The following is a 20066-nucleotide window of genomic DNA, read 5'->3' as shown; positions in this document are numbered from 1 at the left end:
CCTAAGAACTCCCGTTTCTAGACCTGGCTCTTAACCATTGAACCACCCAGCGGCCCCCTAAAATCAGTCTTAATAAGAGGTTAACAAATACACTTCACACTAGCCCGTCAGAATTGAGAGGGAGGGTCAGGAGAGGTTTGGAATGCCAGGAATTCCAAAAATGTGGGTCATTTCAGGACCCTGGACAGCTTTAAGCTGAGTGGGAAGAATCTTTGAGGTAGTCTTTCTCCTGGGGCCAAGACCAACACAAGAGGCAAAAGGGCTGGGGCAGCACCCCAGAGGAAATATATCATAGTCCAGCCTCTCAGAACACCTGGGAGCCCACACCTGGAGATAAAAAAAAAAAGGATATATATATATATATATTCTAGGAATGACCTCAGATGGCACCATTCCTGGAAACAATGCAGGATAGACAGCTCAAGCTAGCTTTTGAGGAATGTGCCAATTTGGAAATCTGCATGTATGATGCCTCCCTTGTACCTTGTGTGGTTACATGGAGTGACAGCAATGACATCCAGGATCATTTCTAACTATATTTACATTTTTTATATTTATAAAGGGCTGGGGAATTAAATTCCTCTCAATAATTTCCTGTACTCCAAGGAAGGTGGAAGTGTGAAATAATCAGACAGCAGCCCACAGAGGAAAAGATCCAGGAGAGAAAAAAGAAACAAGTTTTATTAAAGCCCCAAACACTTGGCTAGAAAAACCAAAAAAGTAAGATGAGGAAGGACATTAAAAAAGAGGGAGGGAGAGAAAGACAGAGACAGAGAATACAGCAACCCTTTTCCATTTAGAAATTGTCAAGTTACACTGACAGAGATCACAAAATATCCAAAGCAGCCAGTCATTGCTACACCAACACGAGCCCTATGGGGGGAAGGGGGGCACAGAACCGCCCCAGCCCTAGGAGACCCCACTCAGGGCCCTTGGGGTGCGGCTCCTGTGGAAACAGCCTATTGGAGAAAGGAAAAGGAAAAGAAACTGCCCATGCGAGAGCCACGGCACAGCGGAGGGAGAGGGGGGTGGGGAGGAGGGTACCCCCCCCCAACTTCTAAGATTTCTTTTTGTCAAGCACACACAGACAGACAACGGACGAGTGCGAGCAGTGAGGCGCATGCAGCAAGCAGAGTGAGACAGATCAAGTGGGAACGTGCTGTGGGGGAAGGAGGGGTTGAGAGAAAATAAAATGAGGCCGCGGAACGGGACGGGTAGTCTTTGTTTTGGGGTTGAAAGGGTGTGGGGATGGGTCCGGTCCCTTCCCCCGTGAAGGCTTAGGTGGGACACAAGTGTGTGCACGAATGCAGCGGGTGCAAGAACAAGCATGTTGGTGGCCACATGCACGCTCACAGGACCATCTACCTCCCTTCTGCCCCTCCATACACCCGGAGTTGCAAAGAAGGGGAAGGGAGCATCTTCAGTCCCCCTGGACTCTCCGAGCAGCCAGTCAGCAGAGGTGCCGGAGAGAACAGGGTGTCTCTCTCTGACCATGGCCGGCCTGTGCCCCTTGGCTTCACACAGGCCACAAAGGGACGCTACACTCAAGACAGAGAAAGTGGGCAACATACTTGGCCTCCAAGGGAGAGGGACCGGAGGAGCGCGGGGATTAGGGAGGGGGCAGGGAGGGGAGGGACAGCAATCCCCATCGGGGAGGAAGGATGCAGTCTGTGGAGAGAGGGAGGGCACTGAGCTCCAAAGAGTGGGAAGGCTGGGAGAACAGCTTGGGGGGAGCAAGGGAGAGCAGATCCCCTCCTCTAGGCTGAGGTTGAGGGGAAAGAGAGGGATGTCTCTGTACAGCCAAATTGAACCAAACCAGAAGTCAGACAAACCTGTCTCCCGGACCCTGGCCTCCCAGCCCCCTCCCCCGCCAAACAGCGGCCAGGGAGAGTGCGCATAGGTTTCTTTTTTTTTCCCGTTTTTTAAATATTTATATATATATATTTATATTACGTATATTATATATATATAATATGTAAATATATTTTTAAAACAATATAAAATGTTAAGACACTTCACTTAAATGTAAAGAGTTGCCTGCAATTAAAAGTAATTGCATCATTTATGAGGTTCCCCTTTTTTCTTTATATTTTTTTGTGGAGGAGGGGGTTCAGGAGGGTTCAGTTTTTTGTGAGTTTTTTCCTCTTCTAGATTATTCTTCAAAAAGCTTCACACACCTTCATACAAAAATGATCCCAATCTTGAAAACAAGAACCAACCAAAAAAAGAATCTTCCAAGTACAACCCCCTTCCCCCCTTGACCCCTCATCCTTCCTCTGTGCTCAGAAGACCCCGCTCCTGTTTGAGCGGAGGATTGCACGACCTTGCCTCATGTACTTCCTGTGCTGGCATTCATGTACCAGTTGTGCTCCAGATGCTGGGGGGGGAATGGCTTCTTTTCTATTCTAGGTCCACTCCCCAGCTTCATTCAGTCACCCATCCCCAATATCCTGGACCCTGGGACAATACTTATTCCTTCCAGTCTAAGACCCACTTAATGCTCTTCAGAATGCCTCAGGATAGGCCCAAATACTCTTGGTCCAGTCCAGGTTCTAGAATGGTAAGGCCTGAGTGAGCACTGGCTGGCTGGCCAGTTCCCTTTGTGGCCACCATGACCCAAGTGGGGAGAGCCCAGGGGCTCTGGACCCATGCCTGTTTCTCCACCACTTCACTCTTTCCCTGAAAATTCCTATATTTCTAATGGGGGAGGGGAGAATCAGATAACCTTCCTCACCCTCTTCTTTCTCTTTCTCTTTTCTATCTTTCTCTAGTGCCTCATCTTCCAGATTCCCATACATTCTGGTGTCCTCTCAGTAGCACATCAGATTCTCTTTGCCATCTATTTCCTGCTACCTCCCCCCTCCTTTTAAATAAATTAATGACATTTAAAGTGCTAAATTAAGAAACTAAAAGTAAAGTCCCTTCCTGGGGTATCCCCATCCCCCAGGGCAGTGTCTCCTCAACACTGGACTGCCCCTGCCCCCAAACTCACAGAATCCAAAATAGCACCCCTCACCCTAGCTCTGGACTCCGTGGGTAGTTCCTTATTGCCAATAAAGGGCAGACCTCATGTCCTCTCCCTCGAAGAAACAGATAGAGAGGCTTCCCTGCAGCCCCTGAGGCAGGGGGTTCTATCTCTAGTCCATTCATCTTGGCTTTCAAAGTCTCCTCCTGGAGAGGAGAGCCAGGATAGCAGCAGTGACAGATTAACAGTCATGTCCAGAGGTCAGACAGCCAGGAGGTGTTTCCAGGGTCTCTTCTTGTTCCCCCATCTCTGAGCCCCTTCTTTAGAGTTGGGTCCAGTTCTTCTCCCACGAAGGTATCAGGGTGGGAGAGAGGGGGTACCTTTCACAGCTCCAAGTCCTCATGGCTTGGAGATTCCAGACATAGGTCCAAGTTCATTTGGAGCAGTATCAGGAAGCCAGAAGGGAGACAGGAAAAAAGGAAAAGGAGGGGGGAGAGGGAGAGAAGAATGGGAAAGTGCAGGATTGTGAAAAAGGAAATTGGGATAGAAAATATGAAAGGATGGTGACCCAAGAGGAGACCAGTCTGGGACAGAAAGGGGTAGATGGTGTGTTTGATTTTAAGGTTTGTTGTTGTTGGTTTTTGGCTTTTAGAAAAGGTCATTAAAAGTGGATTATTTCAAAAAATCAAAAACACCACGAGTGGGGTAAGGACAGCTACAAGGTGGGCACAACTTCTGCAAATCCTGTTGAGATTCTGGAGGAGGGTGCATGTTGGGGATTGGGAGATGAAGGGATTATGGTGGGAGGTAAATTGAAGGAGGAAGAAGAGGGAAGGAAATGGGAGGAAGAACATAGGATTTTAGAAGGAGATGGAAGAATTCCTTGCCCCAAAGGAAGTCAATACAGGGATGGAGGTTCTGGAAGCAGAGGGTTTTTCTGAGACTGGGCTTGAGGTCTCATTTGACCCGATCACCTCTTTTGATGGTCTACTGACCTGGAAAAAAAAAAAACACGGATCAGTGGGGCTGAGGGTCATGCTCTGTGCCTCTAGCCAGAGAAAAACCCCTCTCGACATCTATGAGAAATCTTTGAAAGAGAAATGGGCCAGAGGGAAAGCTGGAGAGGGAAACTCTCGGACTAGGGATGGGGCTGTGCATGTATGTATGCATATGTGTGTGTGTGAAAGAAGAGAAAGAGAGACAGACAGACAGACAAACAGAGACAGAAAGAGACAAAACATTAGAGGAGCTAAAAGACCAGGAAAAGCTGGAGAATGAAGAGTGGAGCCTACTGAAGGAAGAAAAGAAAGGAGGAAGTAGGTGGGATAAGGGCAATCCATGCCCAACATCCCCAGAGGTTTGGGTGGGGGAGGAACAGGAGATGGAGAAAGGGAAAAGCAGGGAGAAGGAGGAAGAAAAAGTGAAATGTTAGCTATGGTACAAGCAAGCATCTCTGCTTGGGGCAGTAGGAGTTAGCCCAAGTTAGGAGGTTGGTCCAGAAATTCATGGAAATGGCATGGGGGAAGGATCAAAGTCAGGCTTCACTCCGACAGCCCACCTACCCACTTCTGCTCCTCTTTGGCCTCCAGGCTGAATAAGGCTCCAGAAAGTACAGCTTTCAATGACCCAAGAGAGAGGAAATTCTTAGGTTTCTTCTAGGAAATCTCAAGAGTCTAGCCTTGAATCTAGCTGAGTTCATCAATAGGTCTATACTTATTAATGACAACTCCCTTGTTCTTTCATATAAACCTATGGTATTAGTAACACTAGAACCACAGCAGAGCTCATCTAGATCAACCATCAGATACAGAATTATTTAGAGTTCCCAACTTGGGTAGACATACCTCTATATGAAAATAGGAAATATTATTCATTCTTATTAGTATCATCCTACCAATTGAGGCTGTTGAGAAGTTGAATCTCAATGTCATTTAATGCCTTAGCTATCTTTCCAAGCTTTCTGCCAGTCCCAAAGCTCAATATCATTTATGTGGTTTCATTTAAGCTATTGATAAAAATGATGCCCCATGGTATGACATGAGAACTTTCTACCAGAATGACAAAGATCCATTAATCAGACATAGTGAATTACATAGTTCAATTAGCAAAGGTAATGTCATCTAGCCTCCATGTCTCCATCTTGTCCACAAGGATATTGTGGGAGAAGATTAAATGTTCTGCTGAAATTGAAACATTGACTATTATGACTGTCACCTTCCTCTAATCTCAACCTTTCTAATGCCGTGACCCCGCAATACAGTTCCTCATGTTGCAGTGACCCCAAACCAAAAAATTATTTTGGTGGCTACTTCAAAACGGTAATTTTGCTACAGTTATGATTCGGAATGTAAATACCTGATATGCATTATGTATTCTCATTGCTACAAATTGAGAGGTTGAGAAGTGCTGTAAATCTAATATCCCTGTTATAAAAGGGAATGAGGTTATTTGGGCTGTGGGGCAAAGGATAAGAGTGTTGGCTTGGAAACCAGAAAGACTAAGTTCAACCCCTGTCTCACATGTGTGACTCTGAATAAATCCCTTGATTTCTCAGTGCTCTGGATAATCAAAAGTCTGAGTGGTAGAGAAGGAACATTGGTAAAAGAAATTTCCTCACCTGGAGTTTCCTACACCAGTGAAATTATAGATCCAGTCTCTCTACCTTTCCCTATTCTCAATCCATGTTACTTCCCAATGATCAAAACATTCTAAGCAGTGATTCTTGATCTGGGATCCATGGGCCCCAGAGTGGATCAATACATTTAAGAAGATCCATGAAATTACATAGGAATCAAATTGCATCTTTAATTTCACTAACTTCTAATTGAAATTTAGCATTCCTTTAATGATGAATTTTTTAAAACAGCATTTTCCAGAGAAAGTGTCCAAAGTTTAACCAGACTTGCAAGGGAGTCAAGATATGACAAAGTTTAAAAACTCCTATTCTAAGCCCTCACAAACTTTATGCTTAATAATTCATCCTGGATTTCTGGCATTAAGCTCATTGGCTTGTAGTTTCCAGAATTATTTCCCCCCATTTTGGAAGTCAAAAAATATGCCCAACTCAATCCTTCTTGTGTGTCAACATTCTATTCTTCATGACTCCTCAGAGATGAATGTCACAGTTCCATGAAGGAATCCACAGTTTCCTTCAATTCTGTGGGATATCATTCATGTGGGCCTACAGAACTCTAGCTCAGTACCATCTCTTTTCATAATTTTGGATGTTGATTCCTAGAATCATAAAACTTGAACACTGGAAATGACTTGAAGGATCACTTAGTCCAATTCTCATTTAAAAAAGAAAGAACTAAAAATTCCTTAACTTCTGTCTTAGCATCAATCCTAAGACAGAAGAATGGCAAAGGCTGGGGAATCAGGGTTAGGTGACTTGCCCAGGGTTACACAGCTAGGAAGTATTGGAGACCAGACTTGAACCTTGGTCTTCCCAAATCCAGATCTGGCACTCTGTTAACTGTGCTACCTAAATGCCTCTCACCTCTTATTTTTTTAAGAAGAAAACTATAAGGAAGAAAGATGTTCAAGATCACATAGCTAGTGAGTGGCAGAGCCAGGAGTAGAAACCATGTCTTCTCACTCCTCAATACAGAGCTGGTTTTTTGTGAGTCCATCATACTTCCATCTTGCTCTCATCCATGTTTGTTCAGCCTTGTCTGCTTTGAAGAGTTTTCTCTTGAGTGGGGAAGCAGAGTGGGATAGCTATGTCTAGGCAGTGATCCCATCCTTTCCTTATCCTTCATCTAACTTCAAACATAGCTTCAAAAAGTTCTTTTTCTTCCCCTTCACGTTTTTCTAAAACTTCAGTTCATCCAGAGCTTTTGTCTTCCTTCCCTTTGCTCTTTAATACTTATCCTTGGTTATGTGTCCTTTGTTCTAGGTTTTGTTCTTGTCCTTTAAAAATTGAGATCCCACGGCTCACATAGATATCTTTAGATCTGAAGCCTTTTCCTTTTTCTTTGCGTCAGTCTTTTCTGATTACAGTATCAGAATTTTGTTTTTAAACAATCTCCTATCCATCTACTTTTTAGAGGTTTGGGCCATCAGATCATTCCTACTTTAAAAATTTTTTTCTTTGAAATTTGTTTTCCTAATATAACAGTTTAACACTGTTTCATCTCTGTGAAAAGACAAGGGACCCTGAAGTTTCCCACCAGAAATAGAATTTACATGACACTAGGAAGTAAAACTGCCAATGTGAGAGACAAAATGCAGATAATTAGATTTATACAAGATATACACAGAGTGAAAGGAAAGTAATCTCCAAGGAGAAGGCACTAGCACAAGAGGGATTGAGAAAGACCTCGGACAGAAGGGGGTGCTTGACCAAGAATCCAGTATAATGGAAAGTATACTGTCTCAGTCCATGTTGGGACATGAAGGCTATTCAATCGGATAGAGGGAGGTGTGAGATCTGCACAAAAGGTACAGGCGTGGTCTCCCTTCTTCATTCCATGCTTCCCTTGAGAGATGGATTTTTTGATTGCGGTGGGAAGGATGATGGATGTTAGAGGTCTGGTGCTCTATCCACTGTGCTACCCAAGGTTCAGTTCTGGGTTTCCTTCCCTCCTCCCTTTAGAGTCTCTTTAGGTAATCTCATTGATTCTTGTGGATTTCACTCTCATCCCAATGTAGATGACTCCAAGGGCTCTATGTCTCATCCCAGCCTCCTCCCTCATGTTTGAATTCCAGATCATCAGCTGCCTATTAGACATTTCAAAACAGGCACACCAGAAATATTTTAAATTCAACATGTCTGAAACAAGCTCATTATTTTTGCCCCTAAACCTTTCTCTCTTCTAGACTTCCCTGTTTCTGCTCAAGGAACCACTACTCTTTTAGTGTCTCAGGTCTGTCATCTCAGCATTATCCTGCATGACTCATTCTCCCTCCCCGACATGTCCAATCAGCTATCAGATTTTGTCATTTTTATCTTTAGGACACCTCCACACCTTCATTCCACTCACATTACTACCACCTTAGTTCAGGCCCTTCTCATCTCTCTTCATCTCTCACCCAGATTATTGGAAGTTTCCTAATTCACCTCTCCCTGCCTCAAATCTCTCCCTATTTAGTACAACAAATAATAATAAGTTCCCTGAAGTATAGATTTGACCATGCAACTCCTGCTTAACCAATCCCAGTGGCTTCTGATTGCCTCTAAGACAAAATAGAAATTCTTCTGTTTGCTTTTGAAAAAACCCTTCCCTTCTGTCTTAGAATCAGTACTGTGTACCAGTTCCAAGGCAGAAGAGCACTAAGCGCTAGGCAATGGAGGATTAAGTGACTTGCCCAGGGTCACACAGCTAGGAAGTATCTATGGTCACATTTGAACCCAGTACTTCCCATCTCTAGGTCTGGCTCTCAATCCACTGAGCCACCCAGCTAGTTCTTCTCTGCTTGGATTTTAAAACCCTACACAGCTTGGTCTTTCTTTTCCAGGATTCCTGGACATTATTCCTCTCCCCCTCGGTGACCCAGCCAAACTGGCCTTCTTCCCCTACAACCCTCTACCTCCAGTCTCAATGCCTTTGCACTGGCCATCTCCAATATATAAATATACTCCTTTCTTACCTCCACCTCTCTTCCTTTAAGATGAAGCTCCAAGCCTAGAGATGGAAGGTCCTGGGTTCAAATCTGGCCTCAGACACTTCCTATGTGTGTGACTCTGGGCAAGTCACTTAATCTCCCACTGCCTGGCCCTTATTGCTCTTCTGCCTTGTAACCTTGTAACCAATATACAGTATTGATTCTAAGACAGAAGGTAAGAGTCAAAAAAAAATGAAACTCAAGTATCATCTTCTGCACGAAGCCCTTCTTAAATTCCCCGACAGTCAGTGCCTTCCCTTAGATTTATAACTACTTTGTCTATATTTATATTCATTCACTTCATATTTTTGCTGTGTATATTATTACATGTGGAGTATATGGGGTGGTATGAGGGCTTGCTGGGTCCTTTTCAGGGCTGTCTTCCTCCTTTGATGTTCATCTGCCACCCAGCTCTCACCTGTGGCTCCAAGAAGCTGTAACACGTTCGGTAGCCCCACCCTGATCAACCATCCCAGAAGGTAGCTTAAACCAGGCTGAGGGTAACAGATAGACCTCAAACCCATTGGTGAATTGGGGAAGTGTCCACCAGAGACTTCCCCCCACAGAAGGGGTGGACGAGAACAATGCCAAAGGCCATGAAGGCTGTGGAAGCAGGGGCTGGGGTGCCCTTAGAGCTTGGTTAGACATCAAAGAAGCCAACGTCATTCACTGCATCCTGAACCATTACCAATTGTCTTGACTTTTGTCTTGCCACTGGATTTTGATGACTCTGGAAGAGGAATAAAGGCTAGTGACTTTATGCAATTCTGCTTCACTTAATTATTCTCAAAGCAAAAGATATCCCCAGGGACATCATTTTGGTCTTCTTTGAGTATGAAGGTCAACAGTCATCACTACAATGTACCTGTTGCATTCCCCAACAGAATGTAAACTCCTTGGGAGAAGAAATTATTTTATTGTTTGAACTTGTATCTTTAGAGCCTAGAATAGTGCCTGAACAACATATTGTTGTTCAGTTGTTTTCAGTCAAAACTGACTCTTCATGACCCCAGTAGGTGTTTTCTTGGCAAAAATACTGGAGTACTTTGTCATTTCCTTCTCTAGTTCATTTGACAGATGAGGAAACTGAGGCCAACAGAGTGAAGTGACTTGACCTGGGTCATACAGCTAGTCAGTGTGCGAGGAGTCTTTCTTACTCTAGGCCTGGCACGCTCTTCACTGTGCACTTAGCTGCCTGCCCAATATATAATGGGTGCTTATAAATATTTGTTGATTGGTTGAGGGATGAGTCAAATCACTATTTTTTTAGATCCCTTACCTTCTGACCTAGTATCAACTCTGAGACAGAAGGGCAAGGGCTAGGCAAATGGGGGGTAAGTGATTTGCCCAGGATCACACAGCTAGAACATACCTGGGGCCAGACTTAAAACTAGGGTCCACCTTCTTGCAGGCCAGATGCTCTATCCACTGTGCTGCTCTCCTATCCCCTTTCTGTCACTATTACAAATGTGTCAGGTCACAGAATCTCGGAGTTGAAGGGGACCTCAAAAGTTATCAGTCCAACCTATACATGATAAAGAACCCTTTCTCCAGCTTATCCAAATGTGGTTAGCCAGCTTCTGCTTAAAGCCCTCGGGGGGGGGGGGGGAGGGACCTCCTTCCAAAGGAGCATTCATTTGAGGTATATTTAAGGGTTAGGAGGTTTCCCTTATTTTAGGCTTAAATTGCCTTTTGGGGACTTATACCCATTGATGATTCCTACTACAACCATGTAGAGCAAAACTATTCCCTCTTTCCACATGAAAACCTTCAAATACTTGAAGAAAGCTATTGTGTGGTCACTAAATTTTCTCTTCTCCAGGCTAAGTATCCCCAGTCTGGATGCTTTTAGCTTATCAATGACTCCTACAATTTGGTGTTCAAAACTTGAAATAGTGCTGTAGATGAAGTGTGGCCAGGAGAGAATTCAAGACTACTAGATGGCAAAGTGGATAGAGCTTTGGGCCATGAGTCAGGAAGATCTTTGCCAAGAGTCCCAGTTACTTCCTACTTGTGTGACTCTGGGCAAATCACTTAATCCTGTTTGCCTCAGTTTCCTCAATTGTAAAATGAGGTGGAGAAGGAAATGGCAAACCATTCAGGTATCTTTGCAAAGAAATGACCTAAATGGGGTAACCAAGAGTCAGACACAACTGAACAATGATAACAAAAGTTCCAAATCTGTACCTTTGTAACTTACCCTAAGATTGCTTTGGCTTTCTGTAATGAATTCACAGGACAACCCACCTCCCCTGCCTCACCCTGATCACTTTCAGATGAATGGTTGTCTAGTCATGCTTCCGCCAGCTTGTACTTATGAAGTTGACTTTTTGAACCTAATTATAAACCTATGAAGTTTCTTCTCATAAAACATGGCTCAACATGCTAGCTTGTCAGGATCTTAGTAATGATGCTGGCATCTAGTGTTGGCTGTAGTCCTCCCAAATTTGTGCCACTTGAAAATTTGATAAGCAGATTATTTATGCCTTTATCCAAGTCAGCAGATAAAAGTATTAAATAGCATAGGGCCAAGAACAGATTCTAGGGCAGTGATGGTGAACCTTTTATAGACCAAGTGCCAAATCTGCAACCCTCACACCTCATGTGAGCCCTCTGCCTTACTCCAAGCAGGAGAGGGAGGAAGCATTCCCATTGGACTGCTGGGGCAGAGGAGCAGATGATGTGAGAAATGTCCTCAGGCATGCATAGGAACAGCCCCCTCCCCCCCTCTGGCACACGTACCATAGGTTCACCATTAAGGTCCTGGGGCCACTCCACTGGAAACCTTCCTAGGTGACACTGAACCAATAATTACTCCTCTTTGAATTAGGCTATTCAACTAATTCTGAATGTATCTTATTGTACTTATTGCCTAGTCAAAATCTGTTCATCTTTTCCATGAGAAGATCATGAAGGATTGTGTCAAAATATTTTGTTAAAGGCTAGGTAAAGCATTTCCTAAACTTTTCATCTAGTAATCTGACTGTCAAGAAAGGGGAAAAAGTTGGCCTGAAATGATTTCTTCTTCTTCTTCTTCTTCTTCTTCTTTTTAAACCCATATCTTCTGTCTTACAATCAATACTAAGTTATCAGTTCCAAGGCAAAAGAGCAATAAGCTTTAGGCAAATTGGGTTAAATGGCAGGCCATGGGTCATATCGCTAGCTAGGAAGTGTCTAAGGCTAGACTTGAGCCCAGGATCTTCCATCTCCATAGTTGGCTCCCTAGCCACTGAACTACCTATCTGTCCTTCATGATTTTTTCTTGATAAAATCATGCTGATTCTACACAATCACTGCTTTTATTTCTGAGGTTCAGGGATTTTATTGGTAAAGAAAACTAATTTCCTCGTGAAGAAATTCCCTCTACTAATGTAGGTCAGTACTTTTTCCATAACTTTTTTTGGGAGAATTTTAGAGAATTTCAAAGGACACTGAGCATTTATTTTTGTTCCTGTCTTTTTTATTAAAAATATTTTATGTTCCAAATTACACGTAATAACAATTTTTAACATTTGTTTCCCAAAATTATACGATCCAAATTGTCTCCTTCCCTCCTTTCCCTCACCTCTCTCTCAGAAATGGTGAACAATTTGATCTGACTTAAACATGTATTATCATGCAAAATATATTTCCATATTGTTCACTATTGTAAGGAATACTTATATAACACCAAAACCCCAAAATAAACCATAAATAAACTAACATGAAAGCTAGTGTACTTTGATCTACATCTGATGCCAATAGCTCTTTCTCTGGAACACTGACCATTTAAATGACTTGCTCAGGGTCAGAGTCAGGATGTGTCAGAAGTGGGACTTGAACTCACTCCTGGCAGCTGAAAATGGTCTAGGAACAGCTAGGTGGCACAGTGGAGAGAGTGTCAGACCTGGGGTCAAGAAGACTCATCTTCCTGAATTCAAATCTGGCCTCAGATACTTTCTAGTTGTGTGACTCTGAGCAAGCCACTTAACCTTGTTGGCCTTAGTTTCCCCATCTGTCAAATGATAGGAGAAGGAAATGGCAAACCACTCCAGTATCTTTGTCAAAAAAACCCTAAATGGGGTCATAAAGTATCATACACGACTGAAAAACAACTGAACAAGAGTTGACAAATGGTTGCAAACTTAGGGACCCCACGTTTAGCAGGCTGTTCACTATACCATGCTGCTTCCCTTTGGCCAGGAATAAAATAGAGAGTCATCATTCATCTTCAATTTTTTTTGGCAAAACATTTATTTTATTTTAAACCCTTACCTTTAGTTTTAGAATCAATACTTTATATTGGTTCCAAGACAGAAGAGCAGTGAGGGCCAGGCAATGGGTTTTAAATGACTTGCCCAGGGTTGCATGGCCAGAAAGTGTCTGAGGCTAGCGTTGAACCCAGGACCTCCTGTCTCTAGGCCTGGCTCTCAATCCATTGAGCCATCTACTTGCCCCCCTAAATATTTTGCTTTCTCCAACCCTACACCAAACAGTCTCTCATTCTGACTTTCCTATTTCTTTCAATAGCACACCTATTTTCCTGTTTCTAATATACTCTCTCTCTCTCTCTCTCTCTCTCTCTCTCTCTCTCTCTCTCTCTCTCTCTCTCTCTCTCTCTCTCTCTCTCTCTCTCTCTCTCTCTCTCTCTCTCTCTCTCTCTCTCTCTCTCTCTCTCTCTCTCCCTCCCTCCCTCTCCCCCAATGGGTCTTAGGCTTATTTCTTCTTTCAAAGCAGCTGTCCAAAAAACAAACAAACAAATAAAAAAACTAAAACATCTCTCCAACTCATCCTCCTTCTCTGTCTCAATTTCCACCAATCTAGTCCAGACTCCTATGCAATCTCTCAAATGTGGGCCCTTGGCCACGCCTTCTCTGCCTTTTCTCATCCCTCTCTAAGATGTTTTCCTCTTCATTCCCTGGCTTTTCCTTCTCTGCGTTGAAACATGCTCAGGCCTCTCCCTAATTGGGAAAAAAAAATAAAACTGTACTTGTGAATCTTAAAAATTGCTCAGACTATACCTTAGAAGATTTGGTTAAGCTATTCCCCATTTCTAACAATGGAAGTACTTGGTCAGGAATGTATTGAGAACTTTAAAATTACTCCACCCTGCTCAAGACAGTGCCTTAAGGGAAGATAAAGTTGCAAACTCCTGATTGAACAATGAAAAGTCCCCAACTCATACTTATAGTGAAACAAAACCCTAAGCTAGAACCTTAAGATAGGTCTATTCTTAGATCTAATACAAAAGAGTATTAAGTACCTATAAAGGTTAAATTAATCACTAAAAGGTCAAGCAACTTACAAAAGGCAAGCTTAACAAAAGAGGTGTGAAGTTTTAGTCTACCCAGAGAAGGTGAGAACTAAAGAGTGGTGAGAACTAAGAATGGGCAGTCCTGGGAAAAAGCGTCTACTGTGATTGGTAGACATGAAAATTTAGGGGAGGTGACATAAGAGAAAATTTCTTTAAAAGGAAGGGACTTATTGAATTTGAATTAGTTGGAGTTCAGAGGTTTGGAGCTTGCTTGAGACGATCTTGTGGTGAGTGATAAAAGACTGACTAGTCTCTCTTAAGGCTCTGGCCTAGGCCCTTCATACTATTTTCTCTTATTCTCTCTCTCTCTTCCTTTCCTTAATTTCTTCATTTGTATTTATTAAAATCTCCATAAAACCCAGCTGACTTGGGTATTTTCATATTTGGGAATTTTCCCATGGCGACCACTTATTTTTTATTTAAATCAAGACACTAAAAATTATCTTGACAGTTTGGCCGAAACCTTTACAGTTTTGGCAATTCACAGTCTTGAAACCCACATTTTCGCGGTCACAACTTAATACCATTGATCCCTCCAGCTACAATCCCCTCTCTCTTTTCTTTCTCTTCCAAATTGCTGGAACACACTCACTGTCTTTATGGCCTTTACTTCCTAGAAACTCACTCTTTTCTTGATCTACTTTCAATCTCTTCCTATGCTAACATGTCTTGTCTAAGGCCATTGACTTCCTAACTAATGAACCAAAGTCCTTTCCTCTGGCCTCATTCTGCATTTCTCAGAAGCATCTGGCTTTCTTATTTCATGTAATTCTCTCCTTTAACTTAACTTTTTTTCAGTCATTTCAGTCATATTGGACTCTTTGCAACTCCAACTAGAGTTTTCTTGGCAGAGATACTGGAGTGGTTTGTCACTCTCTTCTCCAACTCATTTGACAGATGAAGAAACTGAGGCAAACAGGATTAAGTGACTTGATAAGAGTCACACAGCTAGCAAATGTCTGAGGATAAAAACAGCACCTAGGCTCACAAGGCTAATGTGAGGACCAAAGGTGATAATAAATAAGACTGTAAAGCATTTGCAAAAACCACTATCTCTGTTAGCTATAACAAAGTCATTTAGCCACTTCTAACAAGGAGGATGCTTCTCCTATTCTTTTTTTTTAAAACCCTTCCTTATCTTCTGACTTAGAATCCATACTAGTACTGGTTCCAAGGCAAAAGAGCTTGATAAGGGCCAGGCAATGGGGATTAAGTGACTTGCCCAGGGTCACACATCTAGGAAGTGTCTGAGACAAGACTTGAACCCAGGACCTCTTGTCTCCAGGACTGGCTCTCTACCTACTGAGCCACCTAGCTGCCCAGGATTCTCCTTTTCTTATAGAATTGGGGGTGAGGGGCATAGGGTGAGGGACTGGCAGAAGGCGTGTCATAAAGCACAGAGCAGTTAGGGGATGAGTGGAGGAGCTAGCAAGATGGTCAGTGATGGGAGATGATGTGACAGCGAAAAGGAAAGAGTGAAGGGATGATGGAGGACCAGGGATGCAGGAAGGACACCTGGATCTATGCTGAGAGTGATGAGGGCCCAGAACAACACCCAAGGTCCTTGTGTTGGAGCCAAAAGAACTGTAGGGAGTCAGGAAAAGGGTATACCCCCTCCTTCAGGGTTTCCATGAGGCCTGGCAGGGTGGGCACCAAGAGGCTGGGCCCCCCACCCAAAAGTGGGCAGGTCCCCACCTTCATACCTGCTGCTGGCCCTGGATCCTCATGTACTCTGACCGCTGTTTGCTGTGCTTGCCTTTGTCCGGGCTGCTGGCCTGTCCTGGCTTCAGCCTGGATGCCCCTGGCATCACCATCTTCATAGGTGGGATGGAGACCCCGCCGCTCTGTGGGGGGCAGAAACCAGGGTAAAGGTTGGAGAGAGTCCTAGAAAGAAGGGGATTGGTCTCGACCTGCCTGCCACCTCTCCTTCCTCTTTCTGCAGCTATTCTCGAGGGGTTCTCTCTGTGTCTAGAACCCCCTCTTTAGAGACTCTGGATCCAGTGACCCCTTTCTTGTCTCTCAAACTGAGACCACATCTGTAAAATCTCTCCATAAAAAATCCTTGGCTGATTCTTGACTCTTTTCGTTCTTTGTGTGTGTGTGTGTGTGTGTGTGTGTGAGATGGACTCTTAGGGGCACTTTTTTGGAACAATGTTTTTAAATGAAGGAAATGCAAAATTTCAGTTAGAGGTCAGTGAAAATAAAGATGCAATTTCCCCCACATTCTTCAAGTTTATGACTGTGGATTCAAATTAAGATTCCCTGCTCAAAAGAGTATGGGGCACCTAAGTGGCACAGTGAACGGAGTAGAAAGACTCCTCTTCCTAAGTTCAAATCTGGCCTTGGGCACTTAATTGTATGACCCTGGGCAAATCACTCAACCCTGTTGGTCTTGGTTTCCTCATCTGTCAAATGAGCTGGGGAAGGAAATGGCAAACCACTCCAGTATCTTTGCCAAGAAAATTCCCAATGGGGCCACAGAGAGTTGGATGTGATTGAAAATAACTCAACAATAAATAAGCTTGAGAGAGTGAACAGCTCTTCTGGGATTCTCCAGCCTCCCCATCACTGTGATGTGCCAAGAGCCCTAGGAGGAAGGCTTTCCCTGCGGAGGGGGTCACTTCAAAGAGGAATGTCACTGGCAATACCTTTGGGATGATCAGAGCAGAGTAGGCCAGAGCTGGTGCTATGTGTGCAACAGCAGAAGGCTGGGTTCAGATGATTTCTATGATCCTAAGATCTCCAGCCCCAGGCAAGGAGCCCAGCAGCAGAACAGAGAAGAGAAACCATCTCCCACTAGTATAATGCTCCCATTTTGCAGAGAAGAAACTGAGACTGAGAGAGGGAAAAGAACCCCTGTCTCCTGGTGTTGCTATTTCACTGTCTTCCATGCTATTGCTGCTTCCTGGGTACACACTATGGGGCCAGGAACTTCTCTCTTTTTCAGTTAATAGGCCTTTATCTTCCGACCTTCCTTTTAACCACGAATGGAGGTTCTCATAATGGTAGATGGCAGTAGGCCCATTCAAACACCAGGCTCTGGGCCTACCAAAGAGGAGAAAGAGTAAAAGAGAGGAAGGGAGAGACGCAGGCAGAGGAAACTCAAGAGACAGAGAAAGAGTCAGAGACATAAGTGGTGGGATCAGGGGTGGGCAGGAGGGGGAGAGTATCTTTATTTCTTGGTTTGTGGATACAAAGGAGGCAGTAGAATGGATCAGGCTGGGATGGATTACAAATTTGAGCTGGACCCCTATCTTTTCTTTACACCCTCCTCTCATCCCAGGGCAGGAGCCAGGAAAAGAACAGGGCAAGAGCTCAGGTCAGCCAGCTTCCCAGCCTCACCTGGACCCTGCCCTGCCTAGGCTCACAGGGTCCCTGACTCACTACACTCATTGGGTGAGGCGCAGAAAGAGGCCCTGGGGCAGGTGGGGACTGGGCTTGGGTCTCTTCCATCCTTCCCACTTCCCACAACTCAGAAGGACAGAAGGGAGAAACGTGTGGAAGCAGGAGAGCACACAGAATAGAACAGCCACCTGGAACCTGGGCGACTGGGACGCTGTCCCAGAGAGGATGCCAATGGAGGCTGCTGAAGGGGCTTTGCCCATCGAATTCAATGTAGCCTCGAGCTCTTGGAGCGTCTCCTCCAAACTGTCAAGCCGCTGAAAGGGGAGCCAGGAGCTGGTGTCCCTCTCTGCCGAGGCCAAACCAAGGGGATCTTTATTACTCTGGGCCTGAGGCACAGTCCTCTCTGAATAGTCTCCCACGGACATGTGAGTATGGTGCCCAGAGTTTTCAGTGGCTCCTTCTGGGTCCACCATGGTTGGGACAGAGTCTGCAAGGACACCTGGACACTGGATAGACCCCTGATTTCCATCTGGATCCTCGCCCTTGTGGCAGGCCAATCCAGCTTCTTTTTCTTCCACTGGCTGTTGGATGGTGTCTCCTGTCGGTGTTTGGACCTTGGTGTTCTCTGTCTTCAAAGCTGTCTCCTCTTGCCTTGGTCCCTTGGAACTCCCTGGTGGGCAGATATCATGTTCTGCCAGAGACGTTGTCACCTCCAATTTGGCCCCTGTCAGGTCCTGACCAAGTGATGGTGCTTGGCACTGGTTGGTGACTCCGGTTGGACCAGCCCTCACTAATGCTCGGGGCAGTGGGATGGGCATTCTCCTTGTACCTGCGTCTTTTGGCATAACCTCTGGAGGCGAAGGTGGGTTGGAAGCGCATTCGGTTAGAATGATCTGGGGGATACAGAAGCTTCTGGGGAGTAGGGAATTCTGGGGGGAGAAGAGAAATAAAGAAGAGTGAATAAGGGATTCCCTAGAGCCATCCTGACAAGTCCCACCTTTCTCAGTTCTTTCTGGAGGTTCCCCAAAGTCAGCTAAGGGAAGGCTTAGCTTATGCCCAGCTCCACTGCCACCCAAACCCAGGGAGTCTATAATCCCAGAACTAGCTTCTGCCTGGGGCAGTCAGAGAGAAATGCCCTGCCATTTGGAGATGGCACTGGGGAGGTGTAAAGAGAGGTACCAGAGACCCCTTCCCCAAAACTCCACTCCCCTACCCCCTGCCTGAGGTGTGTACTTACCTGCAGCTGGGGGGAGGGTGAAGCCTCTAGGGAGGCTTTGGGTGAGAAAACTCAAGTTGGCACCACACCAAGTGGTTCCACCTTCTGACGGCACAATGCAGGACACAGAGTAGTAGTCAGTTGGGCCCTTCTGGTCTGGTGCTCTACCTCCGAACACGTGTGTGTGTGTGTGTGTGTGTGTGTGTGTGTGTGTGTGTGTACTCACACATGTGAAGCAGGCTATGTATATAAGATTATCTGTGCTGCTGAGGGCAGGGGAAGAAGCTATGAGATCGAAACCCAAGAGGAACAGGGAGCCACATCCATTGAGGCAGGTCAAGCTGACCATAAGGTCAGCTCATCACTTGGCTTCTCCTCTTAAGGCACAGCCCAGGTTTGATGGCAACATTTCCCCTGCTACTAGGCCCTTTGGTCTCTTACACCCTGGGCATCCTGAGAATGAATGCCCATGGGTTATTGAGTCTTCCTGGGTTCCCCTCTCCTCCCTGAGGCACCTATCCCTTTGGGAGAAATGGTTAAGGGAGAATCAGAGCTTTTAGCAAGAATGGAAATTCTAGGCCATTGGTCAGAGCCATACTCCCTCCCCCTAGCCCTGGAGAAAACCTTCCCCAAGTTGATGGCATCCAAGCTCCCCAGGCTCTGTCACCCTCTTCTTCCAACAGAATCCTCCCATAGCAGAGCCATCCCAGGATCCCAGAGAGGATAAAAGCCAGAGAAAAGGCATAGAGGTGAGGCAGCGGCAGGGAAGAGATGCTAAGAGATGACAAGACCAGAAGCCAAAAGAGTCTGTGGGATAACCCAGGAACACAGGTTCACAGATTTACAGGTCATAGAAATAAGACCCAAGGAAGTTAAATGTCTCAAAGATGGACATGGTCCCCTTGGACCAAACGGAGCAAGATGAGGCTGAAAGGGGGAGAAGAGGCCAACAGGCAGGCTCACTCCCACATTTCAGGGACCCCTGCAGAGAGAGGAAGCAGAAGAGAAGACAGTCTACAGAATCAGGGTCCCTAACTTGGGTCAAGCCTCATAGGGACACAGGTGGTGGGTCAGTCAGAGGCAGGAGTCCAAAAAGCTAACTGCTGCTCAGGGGTCCAGGCTAAAGGATAATAGTGATTGGAAAATTCTTTCTGGGGCTGGAAAGGCATAGGGGAGGGAAGAGACTATCAAGGAAGGGTTAAGTGTCCAGTCAGTGGAGTGAGAGCAAGTCCACAAGTGTCATTCCTGGTCAGTGACTTAGAGCTCAGAGTAGCTGGTGAGTAGGTAAGCAGGTGAGCAGGTGAGCGGTGTGTTAGCATGTTATAGTATTAGCGTGACAGAGGCAGAGGAGGCAGAGGGAGCTGGGAAGGGATAGGCAGAGAGAAGGCAGGTGAGAAGAGACTCAGGCTGGTTACCTTCCGTGGGGGGCCCGGAGTGGACACCCCAAAGAGCCCTGATTCCTGGGGGGAGAACGAGGCTGGGAACAGCTGGCAGCGGGGCGTGGGGGAGAGGGGTATTGAACTTCTCTCAAACACCTGAGGAGGCAGAAGGTTGGGGTAGCTTTGGAGGGGGGAATCAAAACGTTGTGGTCAGGGGGTCCATTCAGCTGCCTTTGGTCAGGGGGTCCTGAGAAGGATGGG

General features: G+C 45.2%; 1 protein-coding gene across 17 annotated transcripts in view; it reads right to left on the bottom strand.

Moving 5' to 3' along the window:
* Positions 1 to 654: 654 nt before the first annotated feature.
* SRCIN1 (SRC kinase signaling inhibitor 1) overlaps positions 655 to 20066 on the bottom strand; it is a 135545-nt gene continuing 116133 nt past the window's right edge. For 8 of the 17 annotated variants that reach the window (XM_056816809.1, XM_056816812.1, XM_056816815.1 and 5 more), the window contains 3 exons: positions 19842 to 19961; positions 15569 to 15709; positions 655 to 3960 (listed from right to left, as the gene is read on the bottom strand). In XM_056816809.1, coding sequence (XP_056672787.1) covers positions 3826 to 3960; positions 15569 to 15709; positions 19842 to 19961 — 396 coding nt within the window. In that variant the 3' untranslated portion in view covers positions 655 to 3825. Of the gene's footprint in view, positions 3961 to 15568; positions 15710 to 17398; positions 18140 to 19841; positions 19962 to 20066 lie in introns of all 17 variants that reach the window. The other 9 variants (XM_056816813.1, XM_056816807.1, XM_056816810.1 and 6 more) reach the window with 2 other exon arrangements.

Source organism: Monodelphis domestica, chromosome 2, assembly GCF_027887165.1.
Source record: "Monodelphis domestica isolate mMonDom1 chromosome 2, mMonDom1.pri, whole genome shotgun sequence".
Lineage (NCBI taxonomy): Eukaryota > Metazoa > Chordata > Mammalia > Didelphimorphia > Didelphidae > Monodelphis > Monodelphis domestica.
This window is presented reverse-complemented; position numbering and strand designations above follow the sequence as displayed.